We start from the raw sequence: 24503 nt of genomic DNA on the forward strand, positions 1-24503 counted from the left end.
TTTATGGATAACTACCTACTTACTAAACATATGTGTACCATAATTATTCTACGCCATCTATCTGGTAGCTGGCTGAGAATTTAATCAATTACATGTTTTGTTTTGTTTGTTTCGATTTCGTGACATGCATTATTTTGACCGCTAGTCTCCTATCCTGCTCCGTTTCGTCAATCACACCGTACTCCCTTCATTTAAAGTCTCTGCTAATTTAATGACGCTTTGAAAATTTCCCATCTCATTAATTGTTGTTTTTCAACATCAAACACTTCGCTTGCTTCTCTTGGCATGTTTCATATGGTATAAGGGGGGACTCCACTTCTCAGTTCTTAGTGTCAGAAAGAAAGCGTGTTCTTCCCCATCCATATCCATTTTACATTTATTATTATTATTATTATTATTATTATTATTATTATTATTATTATTATTGCATTCCTGTAACGAATCTTGTAACCCAGTGCTGGTCAAAAAAAAAAAAAAAGAATCTTGTAACTCAGTTCCTCGATTTTAGACCTTACAGAATTTGATCATTACTGAAAGAAAACAACACACTAAATAGTGGGGAAGGACGAAGTGGTCAGAGAAACCCATGTGAATTGTGAAGTTAACCCTCATCCCGTTTTCAACATCTTTCTCACGTTAATTTCCGTTTCATCTCCTGTACATATAATAATCCTCTCCCTCTCCATCTCGGTGGGTCCACGTCGGCACAGACCCAGCACAAGGACACCTAATATTAGTATTAAACTACTCATAATAATATTACTTATATATATTTGTGTGTGTGTGTATATGCGCGCACACACACACGCTCTTCTCCACGACATATCCACTCTGTGATTTATTTCATTGTCTTAAGGTGCGATTTTTATGTGGCTGCCAGCCACCCACGTGTCCTCCCCTCATTCGTCATCACCTAGATTTCCTCTCTAAGACTCGTCACTGTGGTAGATAATTGAAAACCAAACCCAACCTCCCCACACAACGCAATTCAAAAGGCCCCAAAATCGTGGCAGGTTCTTCCCCCATCTCCAATTCGCTCCCAATCAGCGAATACTCTCATCACTGCCGACGCAGAAGCTTCGAACTTGTTCTTTCATATGGGGATTGAGAGAGGAGGCCTTAAGGGCTTACGTGGCGGGTGGAGCGTCGCTGCTAAGCCATGCGATTCCTGCAAATCGGCGGCCTCCGCCGTGTTCTGCCGCGCCGATTCCGCCTTCCTCTGCATGGCCTGTGACACCAGAATTCACTGCGGTAATAAGCTCTCTTCCCGCCATGCGCGTGTTTGGATGTGCGAGGTTTGCGAGCAGGCCCCTGCTTCCGTCACGTGCAAGGCTGACGCCGCTGCTCTCTGCGTCACCTGCGATTCCGACATCCACTCCGCCAACCCCCTCGCTCGCCGCCACGAGCGTGTACCGGTGGAGCCCTTTTATGACTCCGCTGAGGTGGTGGCGAAATCCTCTGGCGCCGTTGCTGCTTTCAACTTCTTCGTCCCCAGCGATAGTGGAATTTGCTCCGATGGGTTCCAAACCGACGATCCCGAACCAGTTCCGTGGATGGTGCCTAACCAGAATTTCAATTCCAAGGTCGTGGGTGCCCCGGAAGTGAAGTCCGGCGACATGTTCTTCACGGAAATGGATCCATTTGTGGAATTCGAGTACTCCAATTCTTATCAGAACAACAACAATCACGGCGCGGCAAACGACAGCGTTGTGCCGGTTCAAAACAAACCTGTTACGGCTCCGATGATCAATCACTCGGAGAATTGCTTCGATATTGATTTTTGCAGGTCGAAGCTTTCTTCTTTTAGCAGCTACCCAAGCCAAAGTGTGAGTACAAACATCACTGACTTTGTTCCGAAGGAATTGTTTAATTTCAAAACAAAGATTTCTACCATGATTAATACTAATTATGGAAAGGCGATTGTGTAATGAAAAATTATATGCATATTTATAGGTCTCGTCGTCTTCGCTTGATGTTGGGGTTGTGCCAGAGTCAGTGTCAGAAATGTCGTTCTCCTTGGGGCGAAACATGACCACCAGCTCCGAATCAGGCGGAATCGGGTCGGCGGGAAGCAACCAGGCGACCCAGCTGGGCGGGATGGACCGGGAAGCGAGGGTGTTGAGGTACAGAGAGAAAAGAAAGAACCGGAAGTTCGAGAAAACCATCCGGTACGCGTCGAGGAAAGCATACGCGGAGACCCGACCCAGGATCAAGGGTCGGTTCGCTAAACGGAGCGAAACCGAGTCGGAGGTGGACCGGGTGTACAGCCCCGTTAGCTCGGGGGGACTCATGATGGAGGCTCAGTACGGCGTCGTACCGTCGTTTTAAAATCAGTAATAAGAATCCAGGATGATGGGGAATTGTTTTAGTGTGCGGGAATGTACGATAATTACGGTGGGTATAAGGTGGTGTTGGAACCGTAGATGTGATTGACAACGAGCATGAAGGCGTAACGTAAATGAAGAAGAAGAAGATCTGACGGAGGAGAGTGAAATGGAAAGGAAGGGTAACTTCAGAAATGAGGTTTTAGAATCACGTGGGTGTAATCTTTCTTCACCTTTTTTATTTTCCTTTTAAGAAAGAGTAGAAGGTTTTCTTCTTTTTCAAATGTGGTCACGGATCTCTTTCCGTCTTCTTATTAGTTCACAGCTATCTCTTCCTTTTTCTCTCATATGTTATTTAATTGTTTGAAGTATTAGAAGACAGTTGGCCCAAAATTGGTTGGCAGGAATTTGCAGGATATTCCCTTTTAAGTTACATATTATATGGATTTGCATAGTTTAAGGAAATAAATTAACGTGGAGCCTGAGTACTGTAACGTTTCTGTATATATAAATAAAATGTTGAGATTGATCAAAAGTAGGTGCATGTGAATTAAGGATATATTCATGATTGACTTAGGAGGTGTTTGGAAGAGTCAAAAGGTAAAATTTTTTATATTTACTTTGTATATTGTAAAAATATTTTTAAAATCTGGTTTAGTTTCTATCTAAATTTTTTTTAATTGTTTTTAGTTCAAAAGTTCAAACAAAAAAAGATATTTATTAAGTCATTATTAGATCTAAGAAGATAAAAGACAGAGAAGAGCAGAAATTGGGTATTTCGGAGACTCCTAGTTGAAAATTTGGACTCGGGATTTTGAGTGGGGAGGTCGGCGGGCTGCTAAGGATGACAGCTTGGACTTGTGGGGTGACCAAACATCTGCGAGTACATTCCTGAAAAAGGTTTTGTTTATTTATTTTGCCAAAATTGCTTGAAGAAGGTTGATCCCAATTAAAAGCAGAGAATGATACATTATCCTCCAATGGAAATGTTAATTAGATTCATTAGTTTTGAAAATTTATAGTATATTACTTTCGATCCTAATTATAAAAATCAGTTGACTAATTTGAAAAAATTAAAAAAAGAAGTTAAGTTAGTTATCTGTAATACTACCTCCGGTCCTTAATATAAGACCATGTTTGACTTTTATTTTGGTCCTAACTATAAGACCTCAATCCGCTTTGTCTCTCATATTTATATATTTTTTTCAAAGTAGCCTTTCTAACAATGATAGTTTTAGTTAATACACTTGATTAGCAAGGATATTTTAGGAAAGACAATACCTATTTAGGACAAATAACTAACTCAACTTACTTCCTTAATCTCCTCAAACTAGTTAACTGGCTCTTATAATTAGGACCGGAGGTAGTAAATAGGTGTTGTCTTTCCTAAAATATCCTTACTAATTAAGTATGTTAGTTGAAATTATAATTATTAGAAGGACTATCTTAGAAAAAATTGAGTAAATATGAGAGACAAAATAGATTGGAGTATTATATTTAGGACCAACATAAAAATCAAATGGGGTCTTATATTAAGGACCGGAAGTAGTATATGTTATATTACTTGTAACCATCAACGATGCTATAATTTCTTGTTTTATTTTAGATGACACATATATCTCTCTACCCATGTTTTTGTTAGGCCAGAGTCCTAAGCTCCTCACCCTAGCCCCGTCATTGGATAAAACATAGGACGTTTTTTATGACTAATGTGTCATGAATTTCAAAATTTTATTTATACTTCGTAGTTTCATAAAAAAAAAACGTTTAAAAATATTTAAACATAGCTATTCATTCAAACAAGATTACAACGAGGAACTAATATGAAATGATAGGTAGATCCCTCATAAAATATATCGAATTATATATATATAAATATATAAATATAAATGTTGTGACTTGTGATATACCAAGATATCAATGTTTAATTTATATGGGTGATTAATTTCACAAAATAGTAAAATCCCAAATATATCTGGTTGACTAAAGTAATCTGAAAAAAGAAGTCAAAGGGACATGACGACAGGAGAACAAGGAAACGGGATAGGGGGAAGTTGCTAGAAGCAAATGTGTCTATATTCGTTGAGTGCTCAAAATCTCTCGCCAACTTCATCACTGGCAAGAGTGAACCAAGTAATTGACTCAACACACAAACACCCTATGTATCTAGCTGAATTGACTCATAGCATAAGGCCTTTGATTATAATTTGTGTTGACCATATTTCCCAATAATTAATTTCCTTTTTGTTTACCAAGAACACAATATTCTAATTTAATTATCAATAATAGAGATTACCATTAAAATTAAACAATGAAGAGCTTCATCAAGCTGGGATTTATAGGTGAAAAATGAATATATATCATCATGGTACTAAGCATCAGAAAATTTAATTAACTTTGATTAGTAATATTAATATTTTGATTTCTATAGGATTGGCAAGGGAGAGTTTGTTGGGATTGATGAGAGTGGTGGCTATAATTAGAGGAACGTGGCCAGAAGAAAGAAGGAATTAATGAAGCTGATTGAACAGTATTGTTGATTGGGAACAAGAGGCTCATATGGAATGTATAATTATATACGTTAGAGGGTCCATATACATTCTGAATTTGTTCAAACACTTTCTTAAATTCGAAGGCGGCCATCAACTTCCATCCTCTCTCATGAAATCTTCAATGTGACCTGTCACTGTAGATGGTGTGTGTGTGTGTATACCTTGACTGGTGGACTCATGTATTGTGGATAAAACCAATTAATCAGCATATTATAATTAAGAGTTAATATAATTTTTGGTCTATGAAATATAGACCTATTTTGATTTTAGTCCCTTAAATTTTAAATTTGTGGTTTTAGTTCCTAAAATTTGTCCATTATAAAATTAATCCCTAGAGGTGTAATAGTATTAAAATTGGCTAAGTATTGTAAACAGCATTTAAATAGTGATGTGGATTAACTAGATGGCACCTATCTAAATCTTGTGTAGATAACAAAGAATAAAAAAGAAAAAGAACAGGTTCTTATAATGTAGCTATTTAGCCCTTTTTTTTTTTCTCGTTGTTTGTACAAAAAGCTGTGCACTATGCTGTGTTTTGAGAACTCATTCCCACTGTACAATTGTCTTTGCATTGCGTTCTGAGGATCTGTTTTGTTTTTTCTAGGTTATACATATAAGATTTAGTTAGGTGCAATATAATGCGTCCAAATTATTACTTTAATGCTGTTTACGATATTTCACTAGATTTTAATACACCTCAAGAGGCTAACATTGTAAAACAGACTAAATTTTATGAACTAAAATCATGACTTTAAAATTTGAGGAACCAAATTGAAAATTGACCCAAATTTTAAGGATAAAAAATTATATTAATCTATAATTAATATTAATTTTATATATAGTACTATATCCATTAGTTCATCATCCCACGACATTTCCGTTTATTATTAATTTTATAGATAATAAAAAAGAGAATCATCCCTCACTGTGAGGCCTATAAAAAGTGGTGGATTGGATTGGATATCGCAAAGATAATGAAGTAAGTATTCAAGAGTGGGATTATCATAATGTGTATCATGGGACGTCCACACATATAGTTGGTTTAATCCAGTTAATTCCCTGCGATTTATGGCGGCTATTCTATTGGACCGGCTCAATTAATTACCCCATTAATCCCTAATTCCTCAATTAAGCTTTAATTAAAGTTCATTGTCAGCAACCATTAGCATCCATCTCAAATTTCATTTCCACCCATGTTTCTCATGCTATTTGCCAAGGTTGTCAAATTCACATACTTAAGCAAATTTGTGACTGCGATGTAAATTCGGAATAGAAACTTACATAAAAATCTACTAGTTTAAATTTATTAGTAAATAGAGTGGTTATTAAAAAGTATTACTTATAAACGGGGTTTTATTATAAACGGGGTTTTATAATTAGGACATGAGGTAGTATGTAATTAAATGATTAAAATACAAAAAGTAATAAAAATTTAATTTAAATACATTTCAAATTCAAATCATTCAATATTTTGAATAAAAAGTACTTATATTGTAAATTAAAATATATAATGCTGAACACATATGTTCAATAGGATATTTTCATAGAAAGAATATCCTTAAAAATAAAAAAATCATGAAAAGGCATTAAATAATTAAAATCAATTTATAAATATTAATAACTTATTACGCGTGCTCAACAAAAAATTTTTACGAATTTCAAAGGCAGTATTAATATTAGATTCTATCTTTTAGTCCCCCCCCCCTCTATAGACCGGGTCCTCCTATTTGTAAACTGGGTTGACAGGTTCGATTCGTTGAACTTGGTAAAAATGATGCTCCTCCTGTCGTTGATATAAGGAACTAAGTTAATATTGGTTCAATATATAATACTTATTTAACATATATTTATTAATTTTTTAAATTAACTTTATTGATATTTTGTTGATAATAATCAAGTAGGAGATGAAGAAAGTAAATTAAAAAAAACATACTTAAAATGTTTTAGAAAAAATATCATATTAATTAATTTAACTTTCATTTTTAATCTATTTAAATTAGGTCTTATATTAAGGGGCGAATAAGTAAATTTGGAAGGTTATTTCACAAATTCAACCAATTTATAATAAGATAATACAGTTCTGTAACTTAATAATATTAAAATGATAAGCTCAGGAAAATCAACTCATAAACAATGGTGATGACATTAATTTCTCCGAGATATGGTTGACCCATGGTGAGGGCATTCCAATAATGTGGGTTTATATCCACTCGAACTCCATGTTTATATGATGAAGAGACTCCAAATCTGTGTCGTAAAGTTTAGAAGCGAAGATTTAGATTTGGGACAATGCATGGGACCCATGCCTAGTGAGCTGGAGACGTGCTTGTGATGGCTGACTGGATGGAATAATGGGGGAAGGGAGGGGCCGTAATCAGGTGGGGCCACGGCCCTGAGGGGTTCACGTGGAGAAGAGGCCGGAGCCATTGGGTGCGGGCTCCACGTGTCCCGCGACACCACCGTCCCTCTCCCATCAGTGTGGTCCTCCCACCCGCTCATGGCCCCCCCTCCCATAGTCAACCCCCAGTTCCCCTTATTTTTATCTTACCCGTGTTTTGCGTATGGCTCTGGTTTGCTACCATAGATGAATTTATTATTTCTTGTTCTAAATATAAAAATTAGTTAACTAATTTAAATAGATTAAAAAAATAAGTTAAACTAGTTATTTATAATACATAGATGTTATGTTTTTCTAAATATCTTTACTAATCAAGTTTATTGATTTGAACTACTATTATTAGAATGACTATCTTGAAATAAATAAATAAATATAAGAGATAAAGTGGATTGAGATCTTATATTTAAGGTCAAAATAAAAATTAAATGAAGTCTTATATTAAGGACCTGGGATAGTATTATGCTATAAATCTATTAAAATTATTTTTAAAAAAATTATTTATTCTCATGTTGTGCGAATTTATCAGTTGACATATGTGTATTTATTACTAAAATTGTGCACAAATTTACAAACAAACAGAACTATGGTGTTTACTATTAGGGGTCTTTCAGAATAAATAACCTCTTGTATTTCGTCTTTACGAATAATATTTTCCTTAAAAAATTTATAACTTTAGTCATTTGCCCCAGTCAATTAATCATTGGTATCTATGTCTCAGATCTCTCTCTTTTATTTTTCATTCAGAGGGTGTTTGGAACACTTCATAATCACTTTTTAAAAGTATTTTTTTATAAATCGAGATAAACTCCTCCACATATTTACTTCGTATACCGTAAAAGCATTTATGAAATCATGACTTTATTCTTACCCAAAGTCCAAACTCCCCCTTAATCTATTTAATCGATAGAATAATTCTACCACTTCAAAAATGCTACGATCCCAATAACAAGAACAGCACACACAAACACAATATTGTTTAGTGTCCGGTTTACTGGATATATGAATCAAAATTATCTAAATTATTTGGTTGATGCAAGTTTTAAACTTCTAATTGAGCTTAAACCTAATTTATCTCAATTGCTTGTTTGACCATCATAGTTCAATCAAACCGGTTTAATTATATTTTATCTGTGCATAATTAGCTCTAAAGTGAGCTAAACACTGTCGTTTTATATTCTTGGTTAATTTTTTTTTTTCACTCCTGTTAGTTTTACTGAAATTCAATTTGATTTCAAGTGTTTAACCTTTTGTAATGTCAGAAAAATTGTATTTAAATGTCAACCGTCAAAATTTTTTATCAGTATTTTAGGAAACTCCTTCGCTCGGCCCAACATTGTTTGGGCCAAGTCTAGAGACTGCCCAACTTCTTGGCCCAATCATGCAAATTTAAAGTAAGTTTCTCATATTTTTCAACTTTTGAAATTTATGTTACAATTTTTGGTCATAGTTAAAAAAATTATTATTAATCGATTCTGCGGTAAAAAAAAAAATGAGTTGTAAAATTTCCAGTGAAATTTTTTTTTGAATTGTTCAACAACACTTTTATTTTACAATATTCACATGTACAGCATAAGAATATTCTTATAGAATTTATTTTCTTAAATTTTTAATCACATCTGAAAATTTTGAATCCTCCTCGATTGGTAATTAGTACTCGAACCCTGCCTTATTTCTCAATCCTCGCCTTTGATCTCTTCTCTCCCGCAAAGTATGAATGAAATGCTAATGAGAATGCAAATAAATATGGGAAATGAGTTTTTCAGCAAATCTATTATTCTATTATTAGTTTTCACGCTACCAAACACAGAAGCCTATTTTTTTAAATCCTCTTTTATTTTTTTAAAAAAAAGGCTTCTCCACATATTGAATGTAACATAAGCAAAAGAAGGGTAATTAAGAAATTAGAATTTGGATGTCATAATTAGGGTTGTTATAAACATGCTCATGACAATGACTAATAATGGTTATGCTACAGTGGTTAGGCCATGATTTTGTGCTTTCCAATGGGCGTAGCCTTAACAGTCTATTTGGTATGAGCGAAAATGGGAGGAGGAGAGGAGGAAATTTTTTTTAATAAGCTCAATTAAAAAAAAAATAGGGTTAACAACTTTTAATTAATTTTTATTGCTTTTTTATATTACTTCTTCTCTTTTATTAAAATTTCAAAACCCTGCTTCTCCAATTTTTCAAATAGAGCTTATTAAAATTTTTCTTCTTCTCTCCTCCCTTTCATTTCCCTCATATCAAATAGTACCTGAATGTTATGAGGCTTAATAAAACGACAACAACCTAATTATCATATCTTTGATAATTAGTATATGAGTTATCGGCCTAATTAAGTGCGTATTAACAACTAGGCTATCTTTAAATTTCCTAATGTTGCATTAGGATCACCTCCCTTTCAAAACAGCTGGGGAAAATAAGAAAATCGAATATACTTTTTTTTTAATAATTTTCTCTTATTTTTAATGCAAGTTTTTTTAAAAAGTAAGGGTCTTAAATATAAATCACATTACCAAACGTCTACAACATTAAATTTTTGTTTCCCCAGGTATATTTAAGTGTGTTGTGCAATTAAGGTTTCAATTATTTACTTAAATCATGGTACTTTTGAAAAATAATACTTTTCATGTTCTAAATATAAGACCCTTATACAAGTATGTATAAGAGTCTTATATTTAGGATCGGAGGAGTAGTTTTTTTTTTTTAAAAAAATTTTTAATACTACTTCTAGCCTTTAATAGAAGAACTAATTAAAAATTAGATTTAGTTTGAAATATAAGACATTAGTTCACTTTATCTTCTAAATTTTTAATTCATTCTTTAAAATATCACTATTAATTACACATAACAAGAATATTTCTATCTAAAGATAGTCATGAAAAAAGATAATTTAGGAAAATCAATTCATTTGTTACAAATAATTAATTTTTTTAATTTATTTAAATTAGTTAAATAACTCTTATATTAAAAATCAGATGTAGTAATATAAATTATTTTTTAACTACTCTTAATTTCTATATTGTTTTAAAAATAACCTTTTTTTATATGGACAATCTAAACCCAACGTCCATGGAAAAGGATAGTCCCACACAACCATCACACACCCTCCCGTACTTAACCACATGAGATATAGAATTCATGGCCTTCTTTACGAGTGGAGATATGGGATGCTAATTGAGTTATAAGCTTTTTGACGTTTTAAAAATAACTTATATTATGAATTATAAAGAGTATTGTTTTAGACTTTTTCTACTATAAAAAATTTTCATGTTAAAAATTTAAGACTTAATCAACTTTTATTTTTTAAAAAATTTCTAACCATATTCTAATTCAATACCTATCTCTCTCTTAAGGGGTATTGGGATGAAAACAAAACCATGGTTTTAGAAGTGATTTTACGGTATACGAAATAAATATATGGATGAATTTATCTCAATTTGCAGAAAAGTGTTTTTTAAAAGCACTTCTCATACTATCCAAACACCCTCTCAATATGTATTTTTTCACCCATCATCGATATCACTCTTTTTGCATTATCTTATTTATTCTCCTTTCCTTTTAGACGAGGGGGATCAAATGAAGACATTTTAATTAATATATAATAATAACTTATATTAATTAAAGACTTATTAATTTAGTGTCATGATCTTAAACAACAATAAGTATTGTACCACAATTGTAGCTCTTTTGTATGCGCATGTTAGGTTTGCATGAGTGGGAAGAACAAAGCAAGTGAGGTGTGTGTAGAGTTGTGACTTGTGAGTGTGTATGTTTACAATTTTTATAATAATTATAAAGCAGTATTCTTGTTTTCCACTGAAATTTCACCACTTTTGGAAAATTTTCAATTTTCAATGGCTAGAGGCCAGAGCTCCTATTGGGTCCGCAATGCATCACAACCCACTGAATGGCTCTGTTTGGACCACCTATGGTCGGACAATTTTAAAGACAATAATGCTTATAGAAATCAAATAAAGAATGTCCCCTTTGTGAGGCAGAATAAACTTAAAAGATAACTTTAATTTTTGAGCCTGACTTTTAAATGATAGTCTTTTTTTTTTTTTTAACCAATATGCAAGTGTTGTTTGTTTTAAACATTTCTTCGCCCATCTCAAACTATTACGTAGAACCTATCAATAATATGATTCATTTTAAGTGTTTTTCAATGCTCTGAACTATATTAAATTATTAATTGTTGATTTTTAGTCATAACTGCCAGGAAAATTATGTCTTCATTTTCACTAGGCTATTTTATATCTCTCGCCAACATGAGCAAAGCCCTTCTTGTGTTGAGAAACAAACAGAATTACCCAACCTCTGATCTCCCTACCCACATTCCCCAAAACATAAAACCCTCTCATCTTCAAGCCCTGCCATGTCAAAACATGAGAAGAATCCTCTGAAACTACTTGTCACCCTCACAAAAAATCCTGCAGAGATATGTCAGAAGGCACTTCATATCCAAAAGCCATGGAATAATCATCCAGTTCATCAGACGTGAACTTTGGGATCCTCCTGCTGTTCCCAGCCTCACTGTCTTCCCCACTAATTAGCAGCTCCAACACCTTTCACCCAACAAACAAACAGTATAAAAAACTTGATTCATCATGTTTTCTGACAAAGTTAATTAATGGTGATTTTACCTCGCTCATTTGGGGACGCCAAAGGGGAGATTGTCTCACACAGTATGAAGCTGTGATAACTATTCTATTCAATTCCTCTTCATCGTATACACCTTCCATTCTTGGATCAGCTAGGTCCTTAATGTTCCCTGATTCCATCAGAGGCTTTGCCTATTTTGTAGACATACGATTAGTACTGTGGCTTAATCTGTTCATGAAAATAAAGTCAGAGAATAATTAAAAGAGAAAAAAACAAGTTACCCAAAGGAGAAGGTTCTGTTTCTTAGAATCAACAGGTCTTCTTCCAGTTATAATCTCCAGGAGAAGAATCCCAAAGGCATAAACATCAGTTTTCTCATCCACTATTCCATGCATGAAGGACTCTGGTGCCAAGTACCCAAACGTGCCTTCCACTGGTATTACGGCATGGTGAGTCCACTTGTTTGGAAGCCACTTTGCTAGCCCAAAATCAGTAATCTACCAGAGGAATTCAAAGCACAAGTTAGATGGGTTTTGTTCAAAGCATTGTCTTTTTTTATAACCCCAAGATGTCCGCCTTTTCTTTACCTGTGGTTCATAATCTGGACCCAGAAGCACATTGGAGGCTTTAATGTCACGATGAATTATTCTGCGTTTGCAACACTTGTGAAGATAATGCAGACCCCTTGCTATTCCAATGGCGATTTTGTATCTCACTGACCAGTCAAGTGACGTTCCTGATTTACCTGATTCATTAGCAAGCCAACGTTAAAATTTTTGTCTGTCTTATTTTTCAGGTGAGTTGACTTTTATAAACAGTTTTTATTTAAAAATCTGTCTCATGTGAAATTGACTTGCGGCTGTCTTACCATGCAATGCAGTGGCCAAGTTTCCATTTTGGGAGTATTTGAAAACCAGGTAGAGTCCATTTTCAATGCAGCACCCAACTAAAGATGCAGTATTAGGATGGCAGACATGTCCGATGACTCCTAATTCCATGAGGAACTCCTTTTCCTTGTTAGGGTCCTTGTTGTCCTTGGACAACCTTTTCACTGCAATAGTTTGTCCATCAGAAAGATCTCCTCTGTATACTTCAGAGTACCCACCTCGTCCCACCAAATTGTCTGATGTTTGCAGCAAAAAAACGTGCATATATAAGCATTTCAAACTCAGGTAATTATAAACACTGATTAATTATTAGAGCTTTGAAGGCTTTGTTTTACCTTGGTGGAAGCCATTTGTGGCATTGGAGATCTCCTCATAACTGAAGCACTTTAACAAGGGTTGTTTCTTTTCATTTTGGGACTTCTTGGAGTTCTTCCTTCTTAATGGTGAGGCAAGGAGTGAGGCTATGAATCTGAATGGCGACTGTGGTTTCCTTAAATTGGATTGGCTTTTGATTTTAGAACCTGTTGAGGGAGTGTCTGTAATGCTTGAGACTCTTGTGCTAAAAGTGTCATCTTCTGTGCTGTTAGATTGACCCTCAAGTGCGTCCAATACTGTTCTTGGTGAACGTGTTTGTGTCTTAGAGTTTGAGCCTGTGATAAAAGCCTTCAAAACAGGGGATGCTCCCCTGTCACTTTCCTTATCCTTCACAAGCCACCCTGAGCCTGATTCATAATTATCAGCCACTCATAAGAAAAACTTAATTTATTATCCAGTGTTGAATGTTTTTTCTTTTTTGTTTCCTTAATATAGAGAATTGAATTACCTTGAGAATTTGTAAAACTGGATTTGGAGCTTTTCCCAACGGAGACTAAGGTGCAGCTTTCGTGAACATTCTCAAAGCAGTACTTGGTGATTCCATTAGAGGCGTGATTCCTAAGAAAAATAACCAACACAGTTAAAAAACAAAAGGGTTTATAATGTCCATAAGAAAATATATAGTAGTTTCTGCATTCTGTTTTTACTTGTTAGACGGGTTTCTAGAACCACGAAGAAGAAGAAAGTCAGCAGATATTGACTTGGCTTCTTCAACTAAACCTCCACCCACACTGGAACTAAATGCCACTTTGGCTTCCAGATTCACCTGAGAATAATGTCTTAATCAGAATCATTATTCATTGCCTATAACGCCATATTTTAGTGTTCATGAATTAGGAAGATATATAATTACCTGCTTAGACCAACACGTCTTGGCAAATTCACCAAGCACAGATATGACAGAGGCTTTAGCCTGTCGAAGTTGTGACTGCCTTCTTGTCATTGAAGCACGCTTCTTCCTTTTCTTCTTCTTATCCTTAGAAACTGTAATTTAAGGCGCAAGCAGAGCATTACAACCTAAGAATCACGTAATAACGCAGGCATACCAAACTCTGAATAAGAAGCTATCATGAGCAGCAAAAATGAAGTTTAGACAGAAAGATATATAAATGGCTAACCAAGAACATGAAAGGCCACAATGGTGTCGTTTGGATTGGCTAGCACTCTAATTGCCCATGAGAGAAGTTCTCTGCTATCATTTGTGTCTAAGGGCAGACCAATTAGTATTTTACTGGGTGAAGAAGAAAGCATCATTTTTTGAGTTCAATGTGCAGAGCGAGAGAGAGAGAGACAAAGAGAAGAAAGAGTTTACTTGATTTGCTGGTTCTTGTCACACACAGAAGCATGCATTGAGAGGTAAAGAATAAGTAGGGGAAGGCAGAGAAGAATGATTAAGTTCAGTTAGACTGTGAGGCCAACCCCATGTCCAATGGGATCATTCTTGTTTGAGAAGCATAAAAATTAAAAAGACCTTCAACAGTGAGCAATACAGCAGAAAGAGATTAGAGTCTCTCTTTCTCTCTCTCTGCTCACAATTAAGTGTTGTAGTTGGGTGCTTTGAGAAATAAGCAAAGGTGGTGGGCACGTATTTGATTTATCTTCCTATCTAAGTCAACCAAAAAAAAAACCTCTTCCTCAAACTTAGCCAAAAAAAATATACTTATTTTTTCATTGGTTTACTTTGATTTGGTAGGAAAAAGAGTATTTGGGGTTATTTGGCAGTGTCTGAGAGGAGGCTCTCACTTTATAATCAATGAAACTTTGAGAGGACACTAACTGTTTTCTCTTTGTGGGAAGAAGAGAATAAAGTGAAAGAGATTTCCGTATAACTACCTTCACCTATTTCGTTGTCAAGCCTTGTAACTTTGGCATATATATGCTTTCCATGCACCACAACATCCTCTCAGCAAATTGTATTAAACTTAGAGTAATGGGGTCGTAAAAGTATCCTCAATCATGAGCAAATCATACCATGAATTGCTGCCTAAGTTTTATCTCCCAACTAATTAATTTCATTATTAATCGCCCTAGAATAAACTAATTTGTCCATCACCAATAACGGTATGAAAATGGGTTTCCTGTTTAATTTACATAGTTGAAGTTAACATTCGCGTTATTAAATCCTGAATGTACCAAGTGGATAAATTTGGTTTCTTTTTATTGATTTTTTTCCCACAGCAGTTTTGAATGTTCATGTCAAATTTTAGCATTATTGATTAAATGTATTTTTATACATGAACTATGAAATCGGAATCATCAGATGTAATCCAATAATCCATAATTGCAGCGATCTTTATGAAAATCTCTCTTGAACAAAGAAGAATATGATATAAAAGGAAAAAGGGTATATTCCAAATGCAATTGTCGCTATTTGGGCATTCATGATCGGCTAAAGTATGAATCTTTTAAAAAATTTGAGTACTTAATTTTTGCAATATACTGTGGAAAGGATTTTAGGAGATTCTCGAACCAATTGACAAATTTTTAAGCATGAGGTACTATACCATTGCTTCAAGCTTGGTTAAAAGACTTTCCATTTCAGACAGCATACGTATAGTGAACGAAGTGGGCATGTGCAGGCGTTGCTGGCAAGAGACAATCTGTGATACTAAAAAAATCGGGAAAAAAAATAAATAAATGTGAATGTGAGGATCATTGTACGTTGTCTATAAAGTCAAACATTGGAATCTTATAATATTTGTCAAGTGGGGAAGGATTAGTGGTTGAATGATCAAATTTTGATTTGACAAAACTTTAAGAAGTTTAAGTTAAAAGGACACAAGTTTTGCAGGTTGAGATGTTACAAAAGATATGACAAAGGTTAAGGCACACCTAAAGGATTTGGATTAGGGAACTGCCCAGACATGGATTCTCCATCCTTCCTTAAAACCCCACAAAGCAGAAGTTTGTAAGTTGTTACCATCTTACCACACACTCTCTTTTTGTCTTTTGTTTTTAATAACGCAAATGCAAGTGCTACATATTGTCTTTTCTATTTTTTTAACATATTACTAAAATTCAACTTTATCGGGGTTACCCAGTTAAACTAGTGATCTAATAAACCGATTTTTTTTGTTGATCAATTTGATTAAGGGTTTTAGACTGGTCGATCAGGTTGGATTTTGAATTTTTTTTCTTGATCAGTTTGAAATGATTTCACTTTGACATAAAAAAAGAGCAGTCAAACATATTTGTCCTTTAATAACTATGTTTCATTAGATTATTCGTAATTTATATAGGAATGTTCTATTTACTTACTGCATTATTTTCAATCCAAAATATAAAATTCATTTTATATTGCAAGCTGCACTAAAAAGTTAATTTTTATATTTTGATCAGAGGTAGTATTATTTTAATTATGATTGGGTTGATTTTGGTTCATTCACAGTTCAACCACTATTTTGATTAGTTTAATAACTAATCCAATTCTTAGTACTTTGATTTTGATTTTCAAAGAGATATGAACTTTGATTTTGATTTTCAAAGAGATAAGAATATAGAATTTGGATATAAGACTCTCACGGGCTTGGTCAAATCAATTAATGACCTATGTAATTAATGTTCAACATTTGCTTGTTTATTTTTGCATATCACTAGGTTTATTGCAATTGGCAAGTTTGCTACTTTTGTCCATTTTCTTTTCAAATAATATGTGGCCCCACCTAGTTGTTAAGCTTGCTTTTCCCCTTTTTCAGGGCCTACATGTTTTTTTTTTTTTCATTTTTCACATATTGCTTTTACAAATGCATACAACCCACTCAAGTTCAATATACTTATAAAAAGAGCCTTATTATTGAAGCAGACTGGATTTTTTTTTGGGGTACATTATGTTATCTAAAATTAACAAAACTACATGCATGTGTGTAAATGTAGAGTTTAGAAAAGTCACATTGTTCAATTTATAAATAACCTTTAATCAATATATTATACTAATGATTTTAATCATAAAAAAAATTCAAACTCCAAAAGAAACCTTTAATCAATATATCAAATAAAATTTATAATAAATAAAATCATTCATAAGTTATGAATAAATAAAAAAATTATAGTTTCAAATGAAAAGGTTAATTCACCCCACACACCCCTTTGTGTGACCAATTTCTTTTTACTAAAGTATAGATATTCTCTTATTAGAAGTAATCCTATTTAAGACACTATCAGACACTAAATATGGATACCTCTTCTAGCGGGATTCAAATCCTAATTCGTCATATTGTGAGAGACTAGTTCTTTCCGTTAAACTTCTGAACTAATTTCCGTCCTATCTTTTTCATGGCTCCAAAGCCCATTCAGCTGTATATGGCCCAAAAATGATGTTCTAACTGCTGCTGGATCGGTCCATTTGCTAAACAAGTTGACTTCCATTTGAGCAGCCTCTAAACTTGGTGTAAAAAATGAAAAACGAACAATTAGTAATTAGTATAAAATTATGAAGACTACGTATAAAAAATTATTGATTTTACAAAAATATAAATTGTTTAATTCTAATTTCTGGATTTTTACTTTTATTCATGTTTCTGATATTACTGTTATTACTAGCTTGTTGAAACTCCATAAAATTTCACTTAAATGGAATGTTACATCCGTCAAAAGTGGCAAACATGCCAATAATAAGGATCAAACATCTAACATCAACAGGCATCTCAAAGGATAAAACTAAACCTTGACATATGATAGATATCTAACAAAACACATTCACACTCATATATATTAACATTTGTTTGGGTGATTTAAATTCTAAACTCTTGATCATAATCCAGATGGCATTCACATCAATCAATATATAGTTTAGGAAGCGTTTCATGAAATTGAAAGTTCAACTTCAGTTTTGATGTTCAATCCGAACATTTCACAATACGTCAATGATCAACACTATTCATGAATGATAATCCCCACGAAAAGGTTTATGCCACACAAATTACAAATGAATTTCATACAGACCAGTCACGATTTCAACTGATATAGATACTATCTATATTATATATATCATATGTTGTTCCTCAAATTGGTTTCTCCATTTTTGCATCCCCATGGCGCTTGTAAGGATCATGCATCTTTTGAATCTCAAGAGCACTAAAAACACCATATCCACCGTTGGTTTCATCTTCATCATCATCACTATTCTGATCAAGCTCCATAAGCTGTTCATTATACTTGACACTATCTATCCTCGTCTTCATCACTTTCCCGTGATCTGCTTCATACCCTTTCAACAGATTAACCACTTGTTTCATGTTTGGTCGCTTCTCAGGCTCACTCTGAACACACAGAGCAGCCACATTGATCATCTGCTCAACTTGTCTCTCATCGAAGTTACCTCTAAGTTTTCGATCCACCATTTCTCTGAACTTGCCTTTGGTTATGAAAGGTTCAGCCCACTCAGTTATGGTTCTCTTTAGCCCTCCTGGTAGTTTCTCAATGGGCTTCCTTCCTGTGACCAGCTCTAACAGAAGAATCCCAAAGCTATAAACATCGCAACTTTCAGAAACCTTACCCCACATGGCATACTCAGGAGCCAAGTAACCTAAAGTGCCCTTCACACGGGTCGTCAGGTGGCTTACCCCTTCTGGGATTAGCTTCGCAAACCCAAAATCTGCAACCAGAGGCTCAAAGTCTGAGTTTAACAGAACATTGCTTGCTTTTATATCTCTGTGGATTATATGAGGCGTAACCTCGTGATGCAAGTACCTAGCAAGAACAACAAGTATGCAGAGAACAAATCAATAGGGTTTCTTTTGAGACGAATGTGAACGGATATATATATGTGTGTGTGTATATGTATATAGGTGCTTACAGTAGGCCCTGGGCTGAGCCGATGGCAATGTTCATCCTTCTTTTCCAGTCGAGTTGGACTTCTGCGGCGAACTGGCCATGGAGGTGAGAGAGAAGGCTGAGATTTGGCATGTAATCATAGACTATGAGTCGTTGTTCGTCGCCGGCGCAGTAACCTCTTAGGCCTAGCAAATTATTGTGCCTTACCCTTCCAAGAACTTCTACTTCTACTGCGAATTCCATCTCTGCCTTTGAGTTCATTGCTTTCAGTTTCTTCACTGCTATCTGCAAATTTTTGAATATAATCGCTCGTTTATTAACATGCCCACGAAGATTTCTTAATGGAAGCAAACTGTGACTAATTAAACTATATATATACCTGGAGACCATCAGTGGTTTTTCCCCAGTAGACACTTCCAAAGCCACCTTCACCAAGTTTACAATCCTCACTGAAACCATTGGTGGCCGCATGTAACTCCTTGTATGTGAATATTCTCCATGAATTATTATTCGCCACACTACCTGATCCTGGCCTGTGAATAAGAAATAACGAATTAGGAATCCTTTGCAAGCAAATACATTAATTGAGGAAAGACAGGGAAATTCAAATGAAGGCAATTTTCACTTACACTTCTTCCACCTTGTCTGAACCACAGCAACTCAGGTTGGATCCCATAATTGAAACTATGGGATCGCGAGTTTGTTACGTTTCTCCGGAAAAATGGATCACTTCAATGCCTTTGTCTATCTTCAAAATGGAATCTTCTCTTTTAAAGCTCATTTAGCTCCTTTTGGTCTCCACCTATGCCGGCCGCCCTTGGCCGGCCGGCTGATTAACTATGTTTTTCTCAATGGAATTTAGACTTCTGATATGTTTATTCTCTTTACTATTTGTTCACACTCAGCACGCGAGCTGATGGGGGCAAAATGGGGGAACTTACCCTGGGTTAAAAATATATATGTAAGTTTTGCCCTGAATTCCAACTAGCTAGTACTAACAGGTTTAGAGAGATTTAATATTTACTCATAAATAGTGCAATTCGACTTATAAATATAAAAGTTTGACTCGTAAACATTAAATTGTTAAATTTGATTTGTAAATAATGTAACTTTATGTGTAAATATGAAAGCTAGACTTATAAATATTAAATCCTTTGGATTTATTAATAATATATCAATTTTGGGAGGCCTAATTATATATAATTTCTTACTTGGGACTTGTGGATAATTTTTCAAAAAAGAAAACTCATAATGCCAAAAATCGATTGATCATGGGATGATCAGTTGAATTAAAACTCAAACCAAGGGCTGATGAGCTGTTTGAATTTATTCTCTAATTGTCTCCTGGAGGCTTTGGTGTATCAACGTGTCCATTCAATATTGTATAAAAGTTTTGAATAAGTCTAGTTAATTATCTTCCTTGTGCATATATAAAATAATAACAAAAGATGTGCGAATCTGACATTCCTGGCTGAATATTGTGTTTCTCAATTTAAATATACGAATACGAGTAACTGCTTTATTAACTTATTGTTTTCTTATCGATTATCGATTCATATATATTAGTTTAATAATCAAATATTTGCCCTTTGTTAGTGAAATTTAGAAACGATTTGGCTGATGTAGTTATCACCGACTAAGTAACAGTGAGTGGATGCAAATGCAACCAAAATCACTGCTACGGATAGCATTGAGCTTAAACTGGACGGTCCAACCATAAAAATAGGAACAAGCAATGTTTGGTAAAAGGGAAATGGAGGGGAGGCGAAAGAAAATAACAATAAGCTCGATTTAAAAAATTAAAAAGGTGAGATTTTAAAATTTTAATAAAAAGAAGATGTAAATAAAAGAGTAATAAAAATTAATTGGAAGTTTCTAACTCCACTTTTTTAATTTTTTAAATCAATCTTGAAATTTTTTCTCCTTTCCCCTCTATTTCTTTCATATCAAACCGAAGAAACCATCATATCATGTCATAGTACTAGTTAAAAACTGGTAGAATTAAACCAGTTGAAAATGAAGGAGCCAAAAGAGAGGAGGAAGCGCCACCCCCAGATGGGAGATAGGACAATAGGTAAAAGGTAAAACTGATGTCACATCTTAATTTAAAATCTTACATTTCAGCAACCTTAAGGCCAATTCCATCCCACATCATTATAAGTTTATTCATGTTTGACATATACTTCAAAAAATGTTAATAGATGTACTATGTTTTAAAAAAAAGAAAAGTTTTATATGTAGGTACAAAATGATACTATTTTTGGGTAAAATATTTCTTTATATCTATATCATAATGCTACATAATATTATTTTCATGCACACTAATTATTGTCAATTATGAACTGACTTCATGAATATTATGATTGTTAATTATTAATTGTTTATTTCGATTAATTGTATTTACGATTATGGATGGACATTAATCTAAGTTCAGTCGATTTTAATTTGATCATGATTCCATCACGGTTGAATCATATATAAAACGTTTAATTAGATTAATACCATAATCAAAATCATTTTTATTAATGTTAAACAATGGGCCGTAAAATTGCACTCTTTTTAATTGCTAAAGGATGGCATTGACTTAATCTGATATTGAAGAACTTAACAATTAGTTAAATTTAAAAACTTAAGATATAATAAAGTAACTAAAACTTGAAGCTTTTGTTTCTTTGAGTTTAAACCATAATTTTCTCAATGATTGGAAGATTATATGTTAAATAATAATTTGCGTGGCAACGTTTCCACACGATGACGTTCATGAAGCTCCTTTTGATTGAATAACATCCATGATTCATATTCAAAAGAGAATGCATACTTAACAAAGACAAGTTTTAATTAATTAAAATATTTGGTCAACGGACAATATTGTTTTTTTTTTCTTTTTCCATTTTCCATTGATTCAAAGTTTTGAGCATATGTTATGTTGCCAAGTGGACGAATTACAGGGTTCTTGGTTATTCATTGATATGAAATATGAGAACTCATAGGTCAAATTGATACTTATCTCTGATCGATCCAATAACTAAATGACATCCAAAGTATATGTTCATTATATATCTGATTTTCTTAACATTTTTAGTATAATATTTATTGATCTTGTTTTATAGACTTTCTTTCCAATCATTTTCATAGACTTTTCTTGCCGGTTTTATTTTAAGAGTTGCACTATTATAGCATTTGAGTCCATTTTTGTATATGAAAACATCGTAGAATTTAATATAAAATTTTGTATTGTTCTTTTTCCCCCCCTAAAATTTAGTCTATTAGTCTAATATATAATACTACTTCCTATTTTAAATATAAGAGTTAGTTGATTAATTTGAGTAGATTAAGAAAATAAGTTAATTTAATTTTTATAATAAATATGTATTATTTTTTTAAAAAATATCCTTACTAATCAAGTGTATTAGCTAGAACTATCATTATTAGAAGGATTATCTTGAGAAAAAAATACATAAATATGAAAGACAAAGTGGTTTATATTGTTCTCCCTCCCTAAAATTTAGTATATTAATCTAATATATACTCTTATTCTAAATATAAGAGTTAGTTGACTAATTTAAGTAGATTAAAAAAATAAATTAAGTTATAAGAGTTAGTTGACTAATTTGAGTAGATTAAGGAAATAAATTAATTTATTTTTTGTAATAAATAAGTATTATTTTTCTTAAAATATCATTACTAATCAAGTGTATTAGCTAGAACTATCATTATTAGAAAGATTACCTTGAGAAAAAATACATAAATATGAGAGACAAAGTGGTTTATATAGTTCTTTTTTCCCCCTTAAAATTTCGTCTATTAATCTAATATATAATACTACCTTCTATTCTAAATATAAGAGTTAGTTGACTAATTTAAGTAAATTAAAGAAATAAGTTAAGTTATAATAGTTAGTTGACTAATTTGGATAGATTAACAAAATAAGTTAAGTTAGTTTTTTGTAATAAATATGTATTATTTTTCCTAAAATATCTTTACTAATCAAATATATTTAGCTAGAATTATAATTATTAAAAGGATTACTTTGAAAAAAATACATAAATATGAGAGACAAAGTGGATTGGGGTCTTATATTTATGATCAAAATATAAGTTAAATGAGGTCTTATACTAAAAATTGGCAAAGGTAGTATATGGAATAGGGATTGATCCAATCACTGTACAATAATGCATTATATAAGTTAATTATTGAATCAAAGCTCTTTCAATTACAGATCATGTAAACAATTAGATAAGAAACTTACATCGATTTAAACAAAGCTTTGAATCTGTGAATAAAAAAATCATGTTTGAAAAAATTCACATCTAATTAAAGCATGGAATGGCTTAAATTTAAATTAATTAATAAAAAAAATAAAAAGTGTCTTATACATAGAGAACACGCCTTCTTTTTTTTTTTTTGGTATAAAAGAGGACTAGAGCCCAAAATAAGGATAAAGTTCCTAATCTATGATATTCAGTCAGTGTATTTAACCGTAAAGGGTACGAACTAAAAACAGAGGATTCAGCAATTTCTCTATTTGCAAGTGCATCAGCCACACCATTGAAAGCGCCAGGCAAGAATTGTAACTTGACTTCGCAGGAAAATTGCAGCATACTTTGTGTTTTAAGCATCAGTAAGCTGCTATTAGTAGTCTCAGTGACAGAGTTCAGCATATCAATAAGGCACTTGCACCTGATTTAAAAGCATGCCCTCTTTTGTTTTTGGTGAGAACATGTCTTCTTTTTTGGGCCAAGAATATAAATATACCTTCGAATCATTCCACAGTTAGGCCTAAAACATTTGGGAATGACTTTTAGCCCATATCTGACAGAAGATGAAACTTTTTTGGGCTCTCAAATAGAGAAGGGCTCTGCTTTGCATATACCCAGACCAGGCCCAGATTATTGGGAAAAAAACACCTAAAGAATACCACAAAAACACCCAAATACTGAAAAGAAAATGCTGGAAAAACCACTCTGGAGCCAATCAAAGAGAATCGGTGTAATGGAATATACAAATAAAGTGAACTGAGTTATGTAAACCCCCCAAAAAAAAAGTGAACTGAGTTATTTAAATAATGTATATAATTAATTGGATATCCTTAATAAATCACGCATATAATCATGTTGATGATGTGCGTGGAATGTAGGCCTCCTGTTTAAAGTTTACTCCATCCAAATCCTAAATAAAAATGAAAACGAAACTGATTCAATCAAATTAATAATCAGTAATTGCGCATGAAAAAAAGTATTTAGCTTAATTTATTTTATTATCAATCTTTCATCAGTAGGTATATGGACTAACCGCAATATTAAGCCGTTGAGCCTTTTTTTCCTCTTACAAGTGAAATAATTAATTTATAATCTTACATTTTTGTTTCGATTAATTCCTTCTTTGGAAAATAAAAAAACAGTAAGTTCCGGATTCTGATTAACTGGAATCAAGTTTTATGGATTCATCAATAGAACTCTCTCAAATTAAGATGTAGTTTTAAAAATTTGCCCTGTCATCTAAACTTACCCTAGAAAAGTTGATGTATATATAATAAATCAAGATCAAAAGCATAACTAATTAATCTATATCTATGTATATCCATATTACT

At 33.3% G+C, this 24503-nt stretch overlaps 3 protein-coding genes across 3 annotated transcripts; 1 reads left to right on the plus strand and 2 right to left on the minus strand.

Moving 5' to 3' along the window:
* Window positions 1–988: 988 nt before the first annotated feature.
* On the plus strand, window positions 989–2818 carry LOC114732296 (zinc finger protein CONSTANS-LIKE 5). Its single transcript, XM_028919594.1, has 2 exons — window positions 989–1826; window positions 1954–2818. The coding sequence occupies exons 1-2, from the start codon at window positions 1098–1100 to the stop codon at window positions 2326–2328; spliced, it is 1104 nt and encodes a 367-aa protein (XP_028775427.1). The 5' UTR covers window positions 989–1097; the 3' UTR covers window positions 2329–2818.
* An 8672-nt stretch (window positions 2819–11490) lies between these two features.
* Window positions 11491–14452, minus strand: LOC114732293 (probable receptor-like serine/threonine-protein kinase At5g57670). Its single transcript, XM_028919592.1, has 10 exons — window positions 14260–14452; window positions 13995–14125; window positions 13789–13907; window positions 13590–13699; window positions 13102–13488; window positions 12748–13002; window positions 12467–12624; window positions 12161–12376; window positions 11921–12070; window positions 11491–11842 (listed from the first exon to the last, which is right to left on the minus strand). The coding sequence occupies exons 1-10, from the start codon at window positions 14393–14395 to the stop codon at window positions 11696–11698; spliced, it is 1809 nt and encodes a 602-aa protein (XP_028775425.1). The 5' UTR covers window positions 14396–14452; the 3' UTR covers window positions 11491–11695.
* Window positions 14453–18141: 3689 nt separating this feature from the next.
* On the minus strand, window positions 18142–19589 carry LOC114732269 (PTI1-like tyrosine-protein kinase At3g15890). The gene is made up of 4 exons (XM_028919569.1): window positions 19543–19589; window positions 19293–19446; window positions 18936–19198; window positions 18142–18829 (listed from the first exon to the last, which is right to left on the minus strand). The coding sequence occupies exons 1-4, from the start codon at window positions 19587–19589 to the stop codon at window positions 18142–18144; spliced, it is 1152 nt and encodes a 383-aa protein (XP_028775402.1).
* Between the last annotated feature and the right edge of the window lie 4914 nt (window positions 19590–24503).

This window comes from Neltuma alba, unplaced genomic scaffold, assembly GCF_004799145.2.
Source record: "Neltuma alba isolate B1F8T4 unplaced genomic scaffold, ASM479914v2 tig00012898_pilon, whole genome shotgun sequence".
Lineage (NCBI taxonomy): Eukaryota > Viridiplantae > Streptophyta > Magnoliopsida > Fabales > Fabaceae > Neltuma > Neltuma alba.

Coding starts and splice junctions, on each gene's coding strand:
- LOC114732293 (XM_028919592.1), bottom strand. CDS start 14,395: ATGATGCTTTCTTCTTCACCCAGTAAAATACTAATTGGTCTGCCCTTA. Junction 14,126..14,259: donor TGTGGCCTTTCATGTTCTTG/GTTAGCCATTTA, acceptor CTTAAATTACAG/TTTCTAAGGATAAGAAGAAG. Junction 13,908..13,994: donor AGACGTGTTGGTCTAAGCAG/GTAATTATATAT, acceptor CATTATTCTCAG/GTGAATCTGGAAGCCAAAGT.
- LOC114732296 (XM_028919594.1), top strand. CDS start 1,098: ATGGGGATTGAGAGAGGAGGCCTTAAGGGCTTACGTGGCGGGTGGAGC. Junction 1,827..1,953: donor GCAGCTACCCAAGCCAAAGT/GTGAGTACAAAC, acceptor GCATATTTATAG/GTCTCGTCGTCTTCGCTTGA.
- LOC114732269 (XM_028919569.1), bottom strand. CDS start 19,589: ATGGGATCCAACCTGAGTTGCTGTGGTTCAGACAAGGTGGAAGAAGT. Junction 19,447..19,542: donor TCAGACAAGGTGGAAGAAGT/GTAAGTGAAAAT, acceptor TCTTATTCACAG/GCCAGGATCAGGTAGTGTGG. Junction 19,199..19,292: donor AAACCACTGATGGTCTCCAG/GTATATATATAG, acceptor AAAAATTTGCAG/ATAGCAGTGAAGAAACTGAA.